Source organism: Pieris napi, chromosome 18 (assembly GCF_905475465.1).
Source record: "Pieris napi chromosome 18, ilPieNapi1.2, whole genome shotgun sequence".
NCBI classification, from domain to species: domain Eukaryota; kingdom Metazoa; phylum Arthropoda; class Insecta; order Lepidoptera; family Pieridae; genus Pieris; species Pieris napi.
Genome location: NC_062251.1, coordinates 3,973,596 through 3,993,147, shown reverse-complemented (window position 1 = coordinate 3,993,147; position 19,552 = coordinate 3,973,596). Strand labels below are relative to the sequence as shown.

Genomic DNA, 19,552 nt, shown 5'->3' with positions numbered 1-19,552 from the left:
AGACACCTCACGTTTACTACCGTGAGCTGAAAAATTGTCCATACCTGCAGGGAGGTCTCTGAGTTTAGAACTTGCAGATCCTGACATAGGTAGTGGTGCCTGGAAGGTCGACTGGAACAGTTTTGTGGCCTGTTCATCGCCTGTGATGTCTCTAAAATCAGCCATAATTAACAATTTGACACAGTAGCCTCGCAAATTCTTTTAAGCATACGAGACTGGTCAACGCTGAGAGAGATTACTTTTTGCTCGTTCCTTATGATTGAAATTATAATCAGAATGATAGCTAATGAGACGAGCACTAGCAAAGCAATTAGTTTAAACGTTTTCTGAGTGTAATGGTGCTGGTCTAAGTGCTCCTCAGAGCCCAGTGGGCTAGACGTATCCATATAAGTTCACCAGTGTTTTGAACTTTGGCCTTTAAACTTCTTTTTTCAAATTTAAATACTAAAATACGTACAATTGTACCTCCTAATCTTCGTAGGTCTATCCTCATATGCAGTGGTTGCCTCCGTCGGTCCTCTCTGCTACAGCATGTTCAAAGTTTTTGGATCTGAGCCCCAAAAAGTACCTGCCAAACTTCTCATTACATTAATGCTTTTCATGGCATTTTGGCATATGTACTGAATGTGTTTATCAAATTTTAATTTGTCATCCACTACTACACCAAGAAATTTATGGTGATTAACTATAGGGATTTTATCATTGTTATAGGAAATATTTACAGTGTGTGCAAATGGATCTTTACTGAATACTAAAACTGAGCTTTTCTCTGAACTTATTTCTAATTTCTGTAATAAGTCTGAAGTTTATTTAATGCAGCGTTTATGCTATTAACCGCTATGTTTAAACTTTGATTTTCACTATACAAAAGTAAGTCATCTGCAAATTGCAATTTTTTACCCTGGGGTATATTTACATAATCCAGTATTTGTGATGTATACAAGTTATAAAACAATGGTGACAAAGTTGCACCTTGCATTGTTCCTTTATTGGCCGGTTTAGGTCCATGTAACTTATTATTAAATTTAACATATATAGTCCTGTTGTGCAGGAAATTGAAAATCCAATTTAGAGTTTTTCCTGGTATACTCAATTTATGTAAAATTTTGATTAGGCTCTCAATATCAACATTATCAAATGCACCCTTAACATCTAAGAAGACACAAACAACATTAGAGTGACTAATCTTAGCTTTTTTGAGATCAGCAATGAAAGATACAAAGCTTTCAGAGCAACTACTACCTTTCCTGAATCCAAACTGAATATCTGGTAACTTTCCTTCCGATTCAGCAAAATAATCTAATCTTATCTTTAGCATGTTCTCAGAGAGTTTACCTAAACACGATGATAATGAAATTGGTCTGTATGATGATGGATTATTTGCAGTTTTATTTGGCTTTAAGATGGGAATGATGCACTGAGTTTTCCATGAATCTGGTATTAACAAGTTTTCCCATAGTATATTATAAATATTTAATAAGATTTCTATAGCATTAGGATGTAGATTTTTATTTAAAATATATGGTGTATTATCCAAAAGTGTTGTATCTTTTCTGCTTTTGAGGGATATGTACAATTCATTTAATGTAAATGGTTTATTCAGAAAGGAATTACTGTTATTTTCAGACGAATCATTTAAAATACCACTTACATTGTTTAAATTTATTTGATTTGAATCAGAGATGTTATCTAGGAATGAAGGCACCCATTCATCATTGAAAAATCTATCATGACATGAACCTATTCTCTTGAACCTTTTCATGTAACCCCATATTCTAGAAACAGGTGTCATTCTATTGAAACTACTACATAAGTTGTGCCACGAATTAATACTTTCTTCTTTAAGTATTCTTTTCTTTTGAGCATCTGTTTTTTTGTACTCTATAAAATTAGAAATGCTAGGTGAAGCTCTATACTGTATCAGGGCTTTTTTGGACTTTCGAACTGCATCATCACATGTTTGGTTTCCTCATGACTTTTACGGTTTGTCTAGACTTTTGTTTAGGTATAGTAATTGATCTGATGTCACACAAAATATTTATAAAATTATTGTATAAAGCAATTGGTTCTGTATTTTCAGTGTCTAACTGACAAAAAGATGTTTGAGATAAATTATAATATTCAGTCCAATCAGCCTTACAATATATGTATTTTACTTCCACAGGCCGGACTTCATATGTGGATGGTTTTACATTGACAACAACCTGAGTTGGATAGTGGTAGCTGCCCATTGAATCATCATGAATTCGCCATTCACAAAGAGGAGCTATTGCTGGGTTAACCAAAGTAACATCAATAGCAGGTGCATTTCTGTTTGGAATTTGAACAGTTGTAGCACTCCCATCATTCAAAATACACAAGTCTAGTTCATCAATGAGATTGTATAAACTATTGCCTCTACTATTATTTGATTGACATCCAAAAACTATGTGGTGTGCATTTAGATCTCCCATTATTATACATGTACATTATTATACACAACATCACTATTGTTAGGGCAATATACACAAAGAATGTGCAATTTGCCCATAGATGTTTCTACAGCTACACAGATATTTTGAACGGATTCATGAAAAGTAGTGTTCACTATATCATACTGTAAATTTTGTTTGATTAGTATACCCACACCATTCTGGGTATTAACTGAATTTTTATGTATAAAATTATATGGTGCAAAGTTTGGAATTATACTAGTGCTTTTAAGCCAAGTTTCATTTAATAAACAAATATCAATATTATGTTTCGATAAAAAATTATTCAATAAGGCTTTCTTACTCTGTAAGCTTTGTATATTAAACTGTGCTATGTTCAAAAATGTATCCATTATTTAGTTTAATAAATTAGCTAAAAGTATTTCTTTGATCTTTTTATTTGTAATGGGTGTGTCGTTTTTATCATTACCCAGAGTAATAAGAGATTTTACTATGGCGTTAATGATAATGTCATTATCGAGAATTTGCTGTGCATTGAACGGGCCTGTAGTCACATTTTTATTGTTTGGCTTAGTAATAGCCGGAAACTCTTTAGGGTCTAACATCTGAGGGGCTATGGGAGCTGTACTCACCACAGTAGCATAACTTCTGTTGAGATTAAGATATTTACTCTTTTTTTCCTCCATTTTCTTCTTTTTAATGTGGCAATCCCTGGAGATTGCCAGATGATTGCCATTACAGTTAATACAAATAATTTCATCTACGTCACATTCCTTGTAGGAGTGCCGGCCGGAACATGACGAGCACATTTGCTCTCCGCGACAAACTCGAGCTGAGTGATTGATTTTGAAGCATCTGAAGCATTGCAGCAGTGGTGGAATATACATGTGGATTAGATTGTAGATTTTTTAATGTGGTACTTAGGTTATGATATTAATATTTAGAATGTTAACGTAACATGACTAAGAATTTTTTTACCGTTTTCAGGCAATTCATGGACAATCTGTTAAGCGACCTTGTTGCAGAACCATCAGGGTAATTCGATAACTTTGTTCGTATGTCATCTAGTGATTTCGAATATATATTGCAAAAAATATCGCCAATTATTGCAAAAAAGGATACATATTGGCGAGAAGCAATACCTCCAAAAATAAGATTGGCATTGACATTGCGATTTCTTACGACTGGAGACAGTTATAGGAGCCTGCACTACCATTTTAAAATATCAAGTACACTCATATCTAGAATTATTCCTGAAGTATGTTTGGCTCTGAACCAAGTGCTAAAGGACATGATTAAGGTGAGTTAATAAAACATTTGTATATACTTTAAATTTCTTAATCAATAATTATTGCCCCACTATATTTTTTTAATTGGTTATTTTACAATCGTTATTCAAAGCTCTTGCATAAGCATCAGCCAAAATATTTTTAGACTGACTCTGTGTCTGAGAATACAATTCGTCAGAAATTATTTGCATGGATCCCTCAGGTATATGGATCGTAGGGACAGGTGTATGGATTCTGTTGGGGGATTGATAAACTACTTCTTGTGTGTATGAGGCATTAGAGAGTTCAGTAGGTGGAAGAGGGGATGGAGTTTCCCCAGGTGGAATAGGTGATGGGCTTTGTATAGGAGAAGTAATTATATATGAATGATTTGAAGACGTTAATGATGAGGGGCGATTGATCCAAGGTGACGACGGTGATGGATAAGAATAGCTGGTGGCTGAAGAAGACGGACGTTTACTTATAATGATTTGAGAAGGTGAAGACACGTACTGAGGACTACAATTGCGACGCCGTTTTAATAGTAATCCATCAATATCGTACATTATTTCTTGTCTCTCATTAACTGAATATTTTCTGAGTTTGTTAGCCAGAAGCCTCCCATACAAATCGCAGTCGTCCTCTATTTTATTTTGTTGGCCTTTATTGAGAATAGCCTGGTTTATCGTATTAAAAGCCTTTGACATTTCCTTATCTGCTTTTTCTAACTCAGGTGGTTTAACTGAACGTCTCCTCTATACAGGTATGTTTATATTCATGTCCTTTGTTTCTGTGTTGCTTTTAGCATCACTTGGAGTTTCCCTTTCTTCTTCTGTCTGTTCCCCAATGACTGCCTGAAAAAAATATATTTATTTTTTCAGATTCCCACAAGTCCTGAAGAATGGCTGACCAAAACGGAAGGATTCAGTTTTCCCCATTGCCTTGGCGCGATAGATGGGAAGCATATTACCGTATTAGCACCAGCTCATACCGGATCTGAATACTTTAATTACAAAGGAATTACTGTTCCAGTATAATTATCTTGCACCTACCATACATATTTATCGAGACACAAACATAATGAATCTAAAACAACTTTATATTTATCACACATGTATTCTTGTAAAAAAATTTATAACAAGTTCTCTCCACACTAGTTTAGCTTTCTCTAAACCGCCACGTGTACGCATACTTGCGTCGAACGAGTTATCTTGCATTACCTAAAGTACGTACGAACTACGGCAAAAAAATGTTTACCTATGAAGGCGCACAGCTGTATAATAAACTACCCACAGATATAAAAAATATTACTTCTATCAATCATCTATCTTCAAATCGAAGCTAAGTGAATATGTTAAACAAAATTACTTTTAAATTCATTTCTTATAATTACTTTTAATTCATATTTCTTTGTTTACTTTTATTTTTAAATTTATTGCATGTACGGCTATATTTTATTGTAATTATTTTAAGAACGATTACAATGCTATGTTATCTAGAGTATTATTCTCATGTAAGTGACATTTTTTGTCTTTTTTGAGAAATAAAGTCTTTAAACCTAAAGGAAGTTTCAGCATCGTTTTATTAGCCCTAGTAGACAGTGATTACTGTTTTTTGTTTGCTGACACCCAAGGGAGAATTAGTGATGGAGGTGTTTTAAATCAAAGCAATTTGTGGAAAAAAATATGTGATGGGACCCTTAATTTACCAACTAGTTGCCCACTTCCTGGAAGTAATACTAATATGCCTTATGTTTTTCTGGGTGATGGCGCTTTTGCTCTTAGTACTCATATTATAAAGCCCTTTCCTGGACATCATCTTTTAGGTACCCCAGAAATAATGTTCAATCAACAACTATCACGTTCTCGTGTGGTCGTAGAGAATACTTTCGGGATATTATCGTCAGTTTTTAGAGTATTTAAAAGACCTATTCCATTAGATGTCGTTAAAACTTCTATTATAACCCACAGCTGTTTATTAATACACAATTTTTTAAGAAAGAGCAAATCATCTCGCAATATTTATACTCCACCAGGCAGTACTGACAGCTATGATAGGAATGGTGAATTAATCCATGTAGGTATGAGAGTAAACCATGAAGAAAATCTATTACCATTAAAATCTGTACCTCGTCGGGCTCCAATTAATGCTACGCAAATAAGTTCAAATTTTATGAATTACATCCATCAAAGTCGACTATGTAGTGGTAGGGCCTATGATGCATAATTTAATTAGTTTATAATTTGTGGAAATGAAAATGAGTAAATACGTACTTACTAATGGGGAAGATTACTGTCAAATAGTTCCTTGTAGAGGGGGCCAAATGTTTGTTCCAAGGGAGCTGTCAAACTCCATAGTAAATTATAAGACTTCGCGATATTTTACGTTTTGTGATAAAATGGGTCGGTGTGTGGCTGTTGGATGTAAAGATATAGGTTCACATAAATTCCCTTCTAATCCCACCCTAAGAAGAAAATGGGAAAGAGTTAAGTTTAAAGCAACTGATTATTGTAGGTTATGTAGTAATATTAATCACTTCAAAGTTACAGATTTTGAAACAATTTCTAAGGTATATATACAGGTAGATAACTGGTATGTATCATTAAGATACTAAAATGATTTAGTAAATCTTGTGATAAAACAGCAATAAACTTACTACACCTACGAACTTTTTATATTAAGTACCTTAAATTTGTTTTACGTTTCCCACTTCAGCGGAATTTTTTAAAGAAATCTGCAGTACCAACACTGTTTTCTTGGAACAGTGCGTCAGGTAAGACACTTCTGCACGAACTGAACGTTTGAATAGAAGAAATGTTAAGCGTTGCCTCATACCCAGCACTGTGACAGAAAATGTTATCTGTAGTTTTTTTTTTTTTTAGACAATTCACACCAATTGACCTAATCCCATGCTAAGCTGGTGAAGCTTGTGTTATGGGTACTAGGCAACGGATATACATACATATTATAGATAGATAGACATATAAATACATATTTAAATACCCAAGACCTAGTCCCGCGCCCCCCGTCGAAGCGCAAACACTAAAAACGGTCCGCTCCGCGATTCAAAATTCGCAAAAATAGGTTTTTTCGAGAATTTTGCAAAGTGAAACACATCATCTTAACCAGCGTCAGTGACGCGATTCTAATGATACCATTCTCGCCGTGATAAGTGGAAAACTCGAAAAAAGTTAGAGTTTTTCGGTTTTTTGCGTGCGACGTTAGATTTAGATCGGTGACATAGTGATTTCTTTTCACCATAGTGTGTGGCATATGATTGTGTACGTGTGTGCAAAAAATTGGATTTTTTTCAAGCAGGTTTTATACATTTTTTTCAATTTTTAAGATAAATCACGTGGCCACCACGTGGTGACTTACTTTTTAACCTGTAGTGTCAGAACTTTGTGCCATACACCATCAGAACCGCCGTTCAAAGGGCTTTTATAATATATTGGACACCTTCAGAAAAACCAGGCTGGAGAAACCATCTATTTGCAGAAAGTTGTAAATTTTATATATTTTCGTAACCCCATAACTTTTTAAGAAGATCGCTGACATATCAGTTTTAAATCATCATTAAATAGCACAACTCATCAAGATCCTCCCTGCAAAATTTCATAATTTTCTGATCACATCTTCATATTCCTCCGAATTTTCTCCTGGAAAAGGGCTGGAGACGCCATTAGCACTTAAGTTGGTAATCAACCTGGAGGCCAAACGGAGCGTCTGATCAAAAATCTGAGCGAAATTTGTTTCATTTCCGTGAAACAGTTGTATGGGTAACCGACCTAGTGAGACTACAAGATCCGGTCTACTGGAAGGTCCAGCGACTCTTTCGGTGATAAACCTGGCCCCTGCAGGGTCAGAGAGGAACTTTTATATTATTTGAAATCAGCACTTTCTACTGCACAATAGTATATAAGAAGCAGAATTAATATAGGTAAATTTCATATTTTAAATAATTTTGTTAAAAATATAATTCTGTTTTAAATTGTAAAACTCCTAGAATTAAAATTAAAAAGGGTACTATCGGCCATCTTTAACATTTTGTAGACATACTACTTTATAGAACTCATTGTAGAGTACGTGAACACTAATAAAAATATTAATTAATATAAATTTAAACTCAGATATTAAAACAACATTTTTATAAAAATATTTTGATCAAAATTGTTAAAACTCACCAAATTAAATTTTATGTTATATGAAAACAGCACTTTCTACAGCATAATAGTATAAAAAGCAAAACCTATATAGGTAAATTCCACATTTTAAATAATTTCGTTAACAAATATAATTCTGTTTAAATTATAAAATTCCTAGAATAAAATTAAAAAAGCGTACTATCGGCCATTTTTGACATTTTGTAGACATACTACTTTATAGAACTCACTGTAGAATTCAATAACATTATTCTGATCAAAATTGTATTCACCAAACCAGACAATATATGAAATCTACCTCCAGCTGTCCCCAACCCCTTGAGTTTGGTATCAAAAGATTCAGCTCGAGGAGGTGAATTCACCGAACCGAACTGCCCCCCCATCTCATTCCCCCCCCCCCTTTTTTTTTACAGTAAACCGGTATAACTTAACTCAACTGCCAAATAACTACACAAAATGATGAGACGTACACCCCCTCAAACCCCCCGAGACCTAAGTCCCATTAAACCAACAACCAGCACTGATTCATCCAATAAAACCCCTCCCACACCCTCAACAGCTCACCCCGACAATAAAAAACCCCTCGGTCAATTTCTCGCCGAACTCTCCCCCGGATTACAAACCGGCACTGGACCCACATCGAAACCCTCACGTCTAGTCAATACCAACTTGACTCCTCACGCGGAGGGTAAGTTGTGGCTCCATAAAGCCAGAGAAACTCCTCGAGAAACTTGAAGACTGAGATCAGGATTTCTATAGAAAAATCACTACAAAAACTCTATGACTTAGCAGTCTCTGCATCGTCTCTTCCCCCCTCCCGCCCCCTTTCTCCAACCCATACCTGACATAATGGCGTTTACAGCCGCGGCCAACGATCTTAAGGCTAAAATTGAAGCGCATACAAAATTATTAAATGAAAACAAAAATAACATCTCACAGATCTCAAATAAAATCACATCATTAAATAAACCACGCAATGACACACCCACCAACCCCCGCACCACCGTTCCTTCCTATGCAACGATTGCAGCCACCACCTCCCCCTCTCCGAAATTAACACCTCCCCTCAATAATAGTTAGTGGCGGTCCTGACACCACACCCCAGACAATACTGGAACAAGTCAGGACCGGCATCAACTATCGGCAAGGAGGGTATGCACCCCTCAAAATTGCCCCCCTATCTAAAGGGAAGTTAAAAATTACTTTTCGCTCCGAAGAGAACAAAGACGACGCCCTTAGGCAATTAACTAAATCCTCCCCGCTAAAAGCGGAAAACGACAAACGTCTTGACCCTATGGTTATTATTAAAGGAATCAACACCTGAAGAGTAAAACAACACCTGAAGAGGAAGTAATTGACACTATTCGGGACCAAAATCCCGAACTCACCAATGAAAAATTATATATTAAATTCCGACGTAATAACCGTAATGACAACTTCTTCAATCTTGTCCTATCAACCTCCCCCTCCGCTTGGCGTAAGTTCGTCGAAATGGGCCACGTCGCTATTTCCTATCAATATGTACATTGCTCAAACTTTTCTCCTTTTCTCCAGTGCAGACGTCGGCTTAACTTTGGGCATACCAAAGGCAGATGCCCCGCGTCCTCCCCCACCTGCGCTAAATGCGCCGGTCAACACGACACCACTGATTGTAAATCCTCTGAAAACAACTCTCACGTAAACACCTGTGCTAACTGCAATGAGCACAATGCTCAGTTTAAAACTAACACTGAACTGCCCCAAGGTAAAAGCAATGAGGGCCCGCATTGAGGCCAAGATTAATTATCACTAAAACATATTCATGCACACATTTAAAATTACACAAGCGAATCTAGACAGATCTCGCCTTGCGCTCCAAGAATTTAAATTACATTTTGCTAACACTAACACTGACATTGCTTTTACCTCCGAACCATACTATAACACCAGCAACACAGTCTCACATATTCCAGGCTTTCGTATATTCCAATCCTCTAACGATGGACCCACGAAAGCCTGCATAATCACCACACAACACATAAACGCACACATCCTCACACAATACACCTCTAATAATATCGTCACTATATCAGTCACCACACAATCAGACACACTATTTCTCATTTCCATATACATAGAACCAGACACAGATAACGCCCAAACACTACAAGTTTTAGATAATTTTCTCATACAAAATCCAAACGCACACATCCTCATTGCGGGCGACCTCCACGCTTGGCATCCACTCTGGGGCAGTGGGCAACACGCTCGATACAATAAACGAGGAAAAGAAATAGCTGACCTCCTACTCACACATGATCTCTACGTACATAATAACACTCACACCCCTACGTTCGAAACGTCAAAACACGGTAAAATAAGATCATCAATCATCGACCTCACAATCACACCCACACATAACGCTCAACGCGTTAACGAATGATCCGTACACAGCGGCCTATTTCCACACTCTCAACACAACCCCATTACATTTACCTACAATCACACACAACACCCAACAAGTAAATCTCATACCTATAGTACATTCATATATAAAACACAGAATGCAAACTGGCATTCATTTAAAGAGTCACTCCACACACATATTATTAACTCCGACACATTAGATATCGATATTTCAGAGATATCACCACAACAAATAGACACATTCATAAACAACCTTACACAAATTATTAACAAGGCTTGTAAAGAGGCTTTCCCCGTACGGAAGAGTACACAAGGCCCCATGGTGGAATGACCATCTAGAGGAACTTAGCGGCGAATGTCGCAGGCTCCATCATAAGATGTGTCGCTCCTCAAGGGGACATAACACACCATCTACTGAACTCATTGCTCAATTCAATAACGCGAAACAAAAATACACTGCTGCAATGCGCCACGCCTCCACACAAAGCTTCAGGGAGTTCTGTGAATCTCAAGGAAAAGAGGACGTTTGGTCTGTCACCAACCGCCTTCTCAAAAAATCCACCCCTAACATACACCAAAACTGAGCTTGAAACAGCTCAATCACTACTGAACCATTTTTATCCTACTAACCTTCCCAATACGGAACCTCGACACCAAACACTCACCGATTCAACTGACTTTCCCCCGGAAACGGCGGATGACCCACCCTTCACTCTACAGGAAATAACACACGCTATTGAAACTATCAACCACAAGAAAGCTCCTGGTCACGACCACCTAACCAGCGACATCTGCCTCACAGTAATAAAATCATATTCAGAGCTATTTCTTAAGTTATTTAATCGATGTATAGAGATTGCTCACTTTCCCACCCCCTGGAAGGAGGCAATAGTTAAAGTAATACCTAAACATAATAAAACTGACTACACCCAAGTAACACAAAACAACATTATAAGAAGCGTACAACAGCATGGACTTACGTGCAAAACAGTATATGAGCAGCATATGTAGCACTATATCAGCCGTTTATAAGTTTATAAGTGTCATATAAGCTCAATTTGGGCCCCAAATAATACGGCTTTGAGCATTTTTAAATATTATTAGTGCTGCTAACCAGCGCTATAAGCGCTGTTATTGTTATTGAAGACAGACATTAGTAAAGTTGTGAGACAGCATATTCTAATGTAAAAAGCATTTTTTTAGATGTTAGTACAGCTTTTATACATGTCGTGGGCTTATCGTTAGATTGGCCAGATCGAGACATGCCCAGGCAGAACGTGATACTCCGGCACATCATGATCTGGCCATCCAACACAGGGCATATCGTTCAACACTTAACGTTTGGCGATTTGGCCAGAGATACTTTAGGCATATCGATTATGTAGGGTGTCCAAGGTTTTAGCAAATAAAAATAAAGTTAAGAATTAAAATGTTTATTAAAATTGAAAATAATTATTGTTATGAAGCTCTAACTTAACATTATTTTTTAAAATTCCAAATGTGGCACATAGAATCACAGTTCTTTGGAGAGAAAATAACAAAACGCCTATTTGAGGCAAATAAAATATGTAAATAAACAGTAAGGTTTAATAAAATGTTAACACAGCCATCACGTAGAAAACGGCACGTACGAGCAACAGCTAGAATTAAATGAAAATGTTAAAAAATAATGAATAACATTAAAAATGAGTTATTTAAATAATAAAGTGTAACTAAATAATCAGACTCATTAATCAGTTGAAAACAAACTTATATTAATAGGAACGTCAAATAGTTTTTCAAAGAATAGTTACCTATTATTTGTTATTAAATATGACAAACATTAATAACATCGTCAAAAAATTCTAAAAATGGCACATTCAATCACAGCCCTTTGGTAATAAAATAAGATAACAAACCAAACGTTCGTAACATTTAAATACCTAAAAAATCTTTAGAAATAGGTAATACAACCCGACAACCGCCATGCAGAAAGAGAAATTAAATTAAAAAATGTTTATAAACATTAAATAGGTACCTACTTAAAAAATGTTCCTCAATCAGACTAACAACAGACTTAATCAGTTGAAAATAAACTTTGTATTGAATATTAAAGGAAAGTCAAATATTTTTTGAGATATCTATCATTTGTTGATGCATGATATACTTTGATGACATTTTGAAGTGCAGAGAACATTATTCTTATAACATGCACACCTTTTGGTGTGACATTGATTTCTGGCAGGCCTGCAGGAGCATTTCTGGAAACCTTGACCTCCAAACATGGACTGACATGTGACTGCATGACGCAATGTTATAAATGATTCAGAAATGTCTCCATTATAATCTTTGGCTGAAATTTGTAATTCTTGTCTCGGGAACCAGTTTTTTATTGTTCCAGAAGTAGTACCAATTTTAAATACACCATTCCTAATGTCAACAATTTTACCTGCGATGTTCTTGGTATCAAGTGGTCCACGATCAAATTTTGGAACATTTATCAAGACGCTATTACCAACTTCTAATAACGGAAGCTTTTTGACTGTTTGGTCAATCATTTTTTCTGCAGCCCGTTTGGTACCTTTAAGAGTTTGTGCTCTTTCTTTTGCAATGTCTTGTTCTCTTTTGCATATGAAACATAAAATCTGAGACCCGTAACCTTCTTCACCGTCAGTGAGACCACATATAACGTGAACTGGTTTAAAGCACGATCTACAACTATGAGCTCCAGTTTCTTTGGTACAAACCAAACAAATCTGCGTATTGCAGTCGGCTTTCTTAGTCGTTAGTGACGTGTCGCTACTGGCTGAAACCCCTTGAATTGAAACGACAAAAACATCTTTGCTAGTAGAAGCTCTGTTAACAGTTTGCAAAGCTAAATCTTCTATACAGGACGTATCATTTCTGGGTGAACAATTAGTTGCTTCAAGTTTTTGTTCGGCGGTTTCAATATTTTCTATTTTCAGATCTTGATTGGCAAGCGCCGTTGCCGAATTTACACTTGTTAGGACGTTCTGTTTATTATTATTATATAGGACGTTCTGTACACTTAATGCTTTAGGAACATTTATTTCGGCCGAAACCATCTCAACATCAAGCGTTAGTGCTTTACTACTTAAGCCATCAACATTTGTCCCTTCAGGCAAGATTATCTCCATCGAGGTTGTCGTAATATTCTTCTTTTCAGTTTCAATAGATGAAATAACACTGTCTGCGATATTGGCAGGCGCCGGTGCCGCATTTATACATGTTGGGGCATCCTGTACACTTAATGCTTCAGAAATATTCACTTTGGCCGAAACCATCTCATCATCAAGCGTTAGTGCTTTACTACTTAAGCCATCAACATTTGTCCCTTCAGGCAAGATTATCTCCATCGAGGTTGTCGAAGTATTCTTCTTTTCAGTTTGAATAGATGAAATAACACTGTCCGGGATATTAGTACCTTTCAGTAATGTTTTGGGGTCAGAACCGAACAAGGCACGATAGGGTGATCTACCAATTATACGATGAAAAGATGAATTTTTATAATACTGTACGAAGTAGCAACCCACAGACCAATTAGCAGAATCATTATCTTTCATCCAACAACGCAACATGTTTTCTACGTCTTGGTTGCTACGTTCGACGCTTCCTTGCGTTTGAGGACGTCTAGGGCCTCCATGAACGATCTTGCATTCTGGCCACAACTGCACAAGTTCTTCAATGACATGAGCTGTAAACTCTTTCCCATTATCAGATTGTAAAATTAATGGTGCACCAAACTCCAAAAATATTTTAAATAGTTCAAACGCCACCTCCACAGCCCTCTTAGATTTCAATGGCCTCAAGTGTAGAAACTTGGTAGCATGGTCCTGATAATTCATTAACCACTTGTATTCCCCGTCCGGAGCTGATTGTAAATCAATAAGGTCTACCTGACCTCGTGAGTTGAAATCTGGTGATATAATTGGTTTTGTCACTATACCTTTTTTTGGCATGGAACGTTTCATTTCACACACTGCACACAATTTAATGTATATTTCTATAGCTTTTTTCGGTATGTGAAATTTGTTTTTAATACTATATATCATTTTTTCTCTGCCACCATGCCCAACAGCTTTGTGAACTTCTGTTAATATATCAAAATATTCATCTACGGCGACTATGCGCACTGTAGGATCATCGGCAGTTTTTCTTTTGAAAATTAAGTAATCTTTGTCAGAAGTTTCCATGACATCATATTTTGCACTCCAATAATAGTCCGAAGAGACCCGCTGCATGGTCACCCTACTTCTTTTTATTTGTTCAATAACCTAAAAAATAAAATGGAACTTTAGCGTACAAACATTAGTTACTTAATCAATCTAAGAATTTTAATACATAATGACATGAGAGAAACGCATCACCTACACATTATTATGCAAAAATAAACACTTGTTTATCAACTAAATACTAACCTCTAAAATACGTTGAGAAGTCCATGGTTTTTTTACATTGTGCGAAGAATCTTTATGTCCCTCATAGAAATCAAGTAACTGATGGTAATATTGTTCTTTAAATGCACTTTTTGTTTCGTTTTCACTGTTCATTTTGATAATATCAACACCACATTCACTTGTTTGTAACGCCGCCATCTTCCGCTCGCGTAAACAAAGCCGAGCGCGCGAAGACAGCGCCACTATCGGCGCGAAATGCAACTATTTCACGATCCGCCGTGTTGTTAGCTCGGAATATCGACAAATACGTTATTCTCGTCGATCTGCCCAACCTTTTACTTGGCGCATCGCGATATGCCCGGCCGAATCATGATGTGCCGGCGTTTCAAGAAGTGCCCGGGCATATCTCGATCTGGCCAATCTAACGATAAGCCCACGACATACAGCTTTTTGAATTACAATGCCAAAGTTACGTTTTATTCTAAGGCTGAACGTTTTATTTTCTTTGTATAAAAATATTTGAAAAAACTTATCGAAACTTATATGTCCGAATTGATTATATATATTTCGTTTAGTGTATTGCAGTGCATTGGTGTTGTGCGGAGACGTTTTAATGTGTCTTCATTGAAAATAATTTATCATAAGGTAAGACAAACATCAATTTTATTTTGTTTTGAATGCAAATGAGTTGGGGGTATTAGTCTTATGTGAAAATATATATATGTTTGTGGCTTATAATTCACGCGCCGTCACAGAAATGCTTTTTAATAAAAAATAGGGACAAATTTAGAATCGACATCAGCTGACCTTTTGTAATTTTTTAACGATTTCATTAATTTTAACGTATAAAATTGTTTCTATCGATACTTCGCTTATAAGAAAAACATAATAAGTAGTATTTCATTCATATGTGTGTTATAATTTTATTTTTTATGTTCGAGAAAACAGAAAGCAAATGGCGTCATGTAATATTAATGTTCTAAACTTTCAACTAGTGTCTTTTAATGTTGTCAGTCTTATTATAGTATAAAAAAATAGCTTAAGTCATTCAACCTACATAAAAAATATCTAAGTGATATCTTTAGCATTATAGTAACACTTTTTAGGCATGTTATAATGTTTATTACCCTTATACGTCATAAAAATGGATTGCTATAGTGTTAATCAGGGTACCGAAATAATAATTTAGAATCCCTTAATTACATGATACCCTACTCCACGTCTTTCATATTTTATCTGTCTCCAATTAGATAATTTGCCAAGTGTAAGTATAAAATCATTATCACAATAAATGAGTTGGGGAATTCCCTGAATCATGTGCCCGAATAGAACGAACGGGACGTGCGACTTAAAGTCGATAAAACAACAATCCCTACAAAACGTGACGTCACTTGCACCAAGAGAACGACCTCTATTCATTAGTAGTACTTGATTCCTGTCCCTGTGACGACGCGCGCTCATTTGCTAAATATTGTGTATTTTATTTTTGAATTAATTTAAACACCGGCGTGATCACGATCCCTTACAGGTACCAATTTAGTTGTAGTGTGTATAGGAAAGGAATAATAAGGTAGATTACCTACTAAGGTAGGTATACTCCTACGCTAAGCGTGCCACTACATAAAAGTACTTAGTGAATTGAAACACGATATTATAATCTTATTTTTCGCACATTGTAATTAAAGGAACTTTTTGTAAATACGTTTTAAGGGCACGCGTTATACGGGTACTTATTTAGTTTTAAGGTAAAGTACCTTCTCTATTAAGTCCTAAATAAGCTCAATTGTTTTTTTCAGATGCCTTTTAAAATTGTGCAAACGACCGAAAGGGGATCAACTAAACTGTTTATTGTTCCAAGCGGGTGGGAAAGTCAGCGTCAACTGCGATATCCAAAAAGACCTAATGAGTCTGCATTAGTAAGGAATGAAAATTCCAAGCCTCGCGCAGATTGGTCAGTGTTGCCTTGGAAAGTCAAACGGACGGGTTTTTTAACCTATGAAGATGCTGACGAGGAATTGTCAATTATGATGCAGCATAGCGACACAGATACCGGCCCCACTATTTATGAAGCCCAAAGAGAAACCCAGCTCGCAATGTCAGGATTACCAGATTTTCAAATCTTGAATGTACTACGGAACCACTTGCTAGAACTTCTTGAACGGTGCTTGGCTCATACACAACTACCGATTGTTCTGTATTTTGTGTATCAAGAGTATCATTGTTTGGAACACGTTTTTCATTACTTAAACCAGATATAAAATTTGAGTATTCCATTTTTATCTTTCTCTTTACTCCACCTGTTCTCTTAGTCTTTTTCCACTGTTTATTCATGACAACAACGTGACACGTGCGACATAAAATTACTAATGAGTATATATATATACTAACGCACAAATGAAAATAATCATACTACTCATGGTTTTATGGCTAAATTATGACCTATAGTAATAAAATTAAATTTTTATTTATCTAAATAGTGCTGAAAGCTTTAAAGTAACAATAAAGTAAGAAGATAACAGAGCTAAAACTTTAGTAAATGTTTGGCTAATGCTTAGCTGTAAATAAGCATAAGAAAAGATTATAAAAATGCGTTTAATCTTAAAAATGTGTTAATAAATCTAAGTTCACTATAAAGTATTTCGACAACGTTTATTTAATGTATTAGGTTTTCTTATTTACTAATATAAGGTCTTAACCTTTGTGTTAGTGTAAATGCTGTTTAAGGTGCTGTATATTAAAAGTAATTAATGTTTTGGTATGATTATAAGCCAATTAACCTTATTTTTTAGACCATACAATAGCTTCATGCATTATAAATTTTACCACATTCTACTGAAAAGCATTTAAACTAAGTCAAAACTGATTTAAAGTGATAGTCTGACTTTAAAACGTAAATCAGTCTTTACTTCAGTGAATATACAGATTACGTGTTACTTGGGCACCTCACTATCATCTTTTCGCCCCATTGGCCTCATCCCTGTGTTCAATACACCAATACCCATCCCATAGTCACTGACATACACACACGCTCCATTCCATAAAATCAAACTCCACCCCTAACATATATTTCCATTGGGTTAAAGGCCACTCAGGCATACCAGGCAATGAACTAGCCGACGCCGCGGCTAACAAGGCAGCATCCCTTCATAAATCCCCTGATCTTATTTCCTGTCCCATTTCCCATATTAAAAACATCATCAAACAAGACATTAAAACAAAATCACAATCCAGATACATAGACGAAACAACCGGTAAATTTATTAAAAAACTATTTCCCCAACTTTCCAATATTCACGCATTTTTCCAGTCCATCCCCATATCCTTTCAAATGACCCAATTCCTAACCGCCCATTCATTCGCAAAGAACTACCTACACAGATTCCACATCACTGACGATCCTTATTGCCCCTGTGACAACTCCACCATCCAAGACCTCATACACCTTATCCGTGAATGTCCCAGATTCTCCTACCAAAGGAGAACTCATGAAGACACTTGCAATTTTATGAATATTGATCCATACAACATTACTGAAATTATATCCAAGAATATATCGTCAAAGTCATTCGAAAAACTTATAAAATACATAATTAACAATCTAAAAGCATTTAATAATACATAAATAACATCCGATTCAATTATACATTTAACCTTAATTTTAAGAACAACTTTAAGTTTTATTTGATATAAATACGCTATGTTAAATTTATTAGAGGAAACTCTTTGGTAATTTGCATACATATTATATCGTCATAGTTCGTTATTTAAAAGTTGGCGTTGCTATGGTCTTGTTATGTTTTTATATTGTCAATAATTAATAAACTGGACTGCTGCACGCGACTACCGCTGCACACTTATAACCCAACAAAGGTTATGGGCCCAGTCATAGTCTAGTAAATTAATAAAAAAAAAAGGGGAACTAGAGTGCTTAACCTAGTAACGATGGCGAGTGTGCGGATAGAATTACTAAGCCGTGATAATTACGACTCATGGCGAATCCAGGCCCATGCTCTATTGATCAAGAGCGATGTGTGGGGCTATGTGGATGGTAGCATTAAGAAGCCAGCTGAGCCAGCAGAGGCGTTGCTTTGGGAAGCGGCGGATGCAAAGGCGAGAGCGGAGATTATTCTCTCAATAAGTCCAGGTGAGCTACGACACATTAAGGGGACGAGCACGTCGCGAGAATGCTGGTTAAAATTAGAAAGCATCTTCGCGTCTTCGGGTCCCGCTAAGAAAGCGACACTGTTAAAGCAGCTCATATTACACAAGATGTGTGAGGAGGACGACATGCGTGAATATCTGTTAAGCTTCTTTGAAGCCAAAGAAAAGTTACTAGACATGGACATAAATATAAATAATGATCTTGCATCTATTATTTTACTCTATAGTCTGCCCCCAAGTTATGAGAACTTTAGATGTGCGATGGAGACTAGAGATTCATTGCCAGACCCGAATTCTTTGAAAGTTAAAATTCTTGAAGAAGATGCCTCTAGGCGACAGCAAAGGAAGGAGACAGAGAGGGGGTCGTCAGCAATGTTCGCTAGGAGAAAAACCACGAAGAGTTCTACATCTAAAAATCCGCAGAATTATAAACCGGATCAAGCGTTTAAATTTAAATGTTACAGATGTCATAAATTTGGGCATAAAGCTTCGGAATGCCCGTGTAAAGGAACAAGGCAGGACTCAAAATGTGTTAGTGAGTTAGGTGCTAGTGAGAATTTTAACTCATGTGTTCTATCTGTTTCAGAGTGTAACGGAGTGATTGGTTCGGGATGTGGAGGAAACTGGCTCATAGATAGTGGGTGTACATCGCACCTTTGTAGATCGAAAGGAAAATTTGACACCTTGACAAATTGCAGTAGTAAGTTAAGTTTGGCCACCAATGT

The 19,552-nt window shown here is 36.2% G+C and overlaps 1 protein-coding gene and 1 long non-coding RNA gene across 2 annotated transcripts; one reads left to right on the top strand and one right to left on the bottom strand.

Moving 5' to 3' along the window:
- Positions 1–4,455: 4,455 nt before the first annotated feature.
- Positions 4,456–15,103, bottom strand: LOC125058862 (KRAB-A domain-containing protein 2-like). Its single transcript, XM_047663004.1, has 3 exons — positions 14,688–15,103; positions 12,939–14,543; positions 4,456–4,554 (listed from the first exon to the last, which is right to left on the bottom strand). The coding sequence occupies exons 1-3, from the start codon at positions 14,862–14,864 to the stop codon at positions 4,456–4,458; spliced, it is 1,881 nt and encodes a 626-aa protein (XP_047518960.1). The 5' UTR covers positions 14,865–15,103.
- A 216-nt stretch (positions 15,104–15,319) lies between these two features.
- LOC125058438 lies at positions 15,320–16,939 on the top strand. The gene is made up of 2 exons (XR_007118404.1): positions 15,320–16,194; positions 16,463–16,939. It is a non-coding gene; the product is annotated as an uncharacterized LOC125058438 (long non-coding RNA).
- Positions 16,940–19,552: the final 2,613 nt, after the last annotated feature.

Coding starts and splice junctions, on each gene's coding strand:
- LOC125058862 (XM_047663004.1), bottom strand. CDS start 14,864: ATGGCGGCGTTACAAACAAGTGAATGTGGTGTTGATATTATCAAAATG. Junction 14,544..14,687: donor CTTCTCAACGTATTTTAGAG/GTTAGTATTTAG, acceptor TTTATTTTTTAG/GTTATTGAACAAATAAAAAG. Junction 4,555..12,938: donor CGTGCTTTAAACCAGTTCAC/GTTATATGTGGT, acceptor TATTTTTTTCAG/GCAGTCATTGGGGAACAGAC.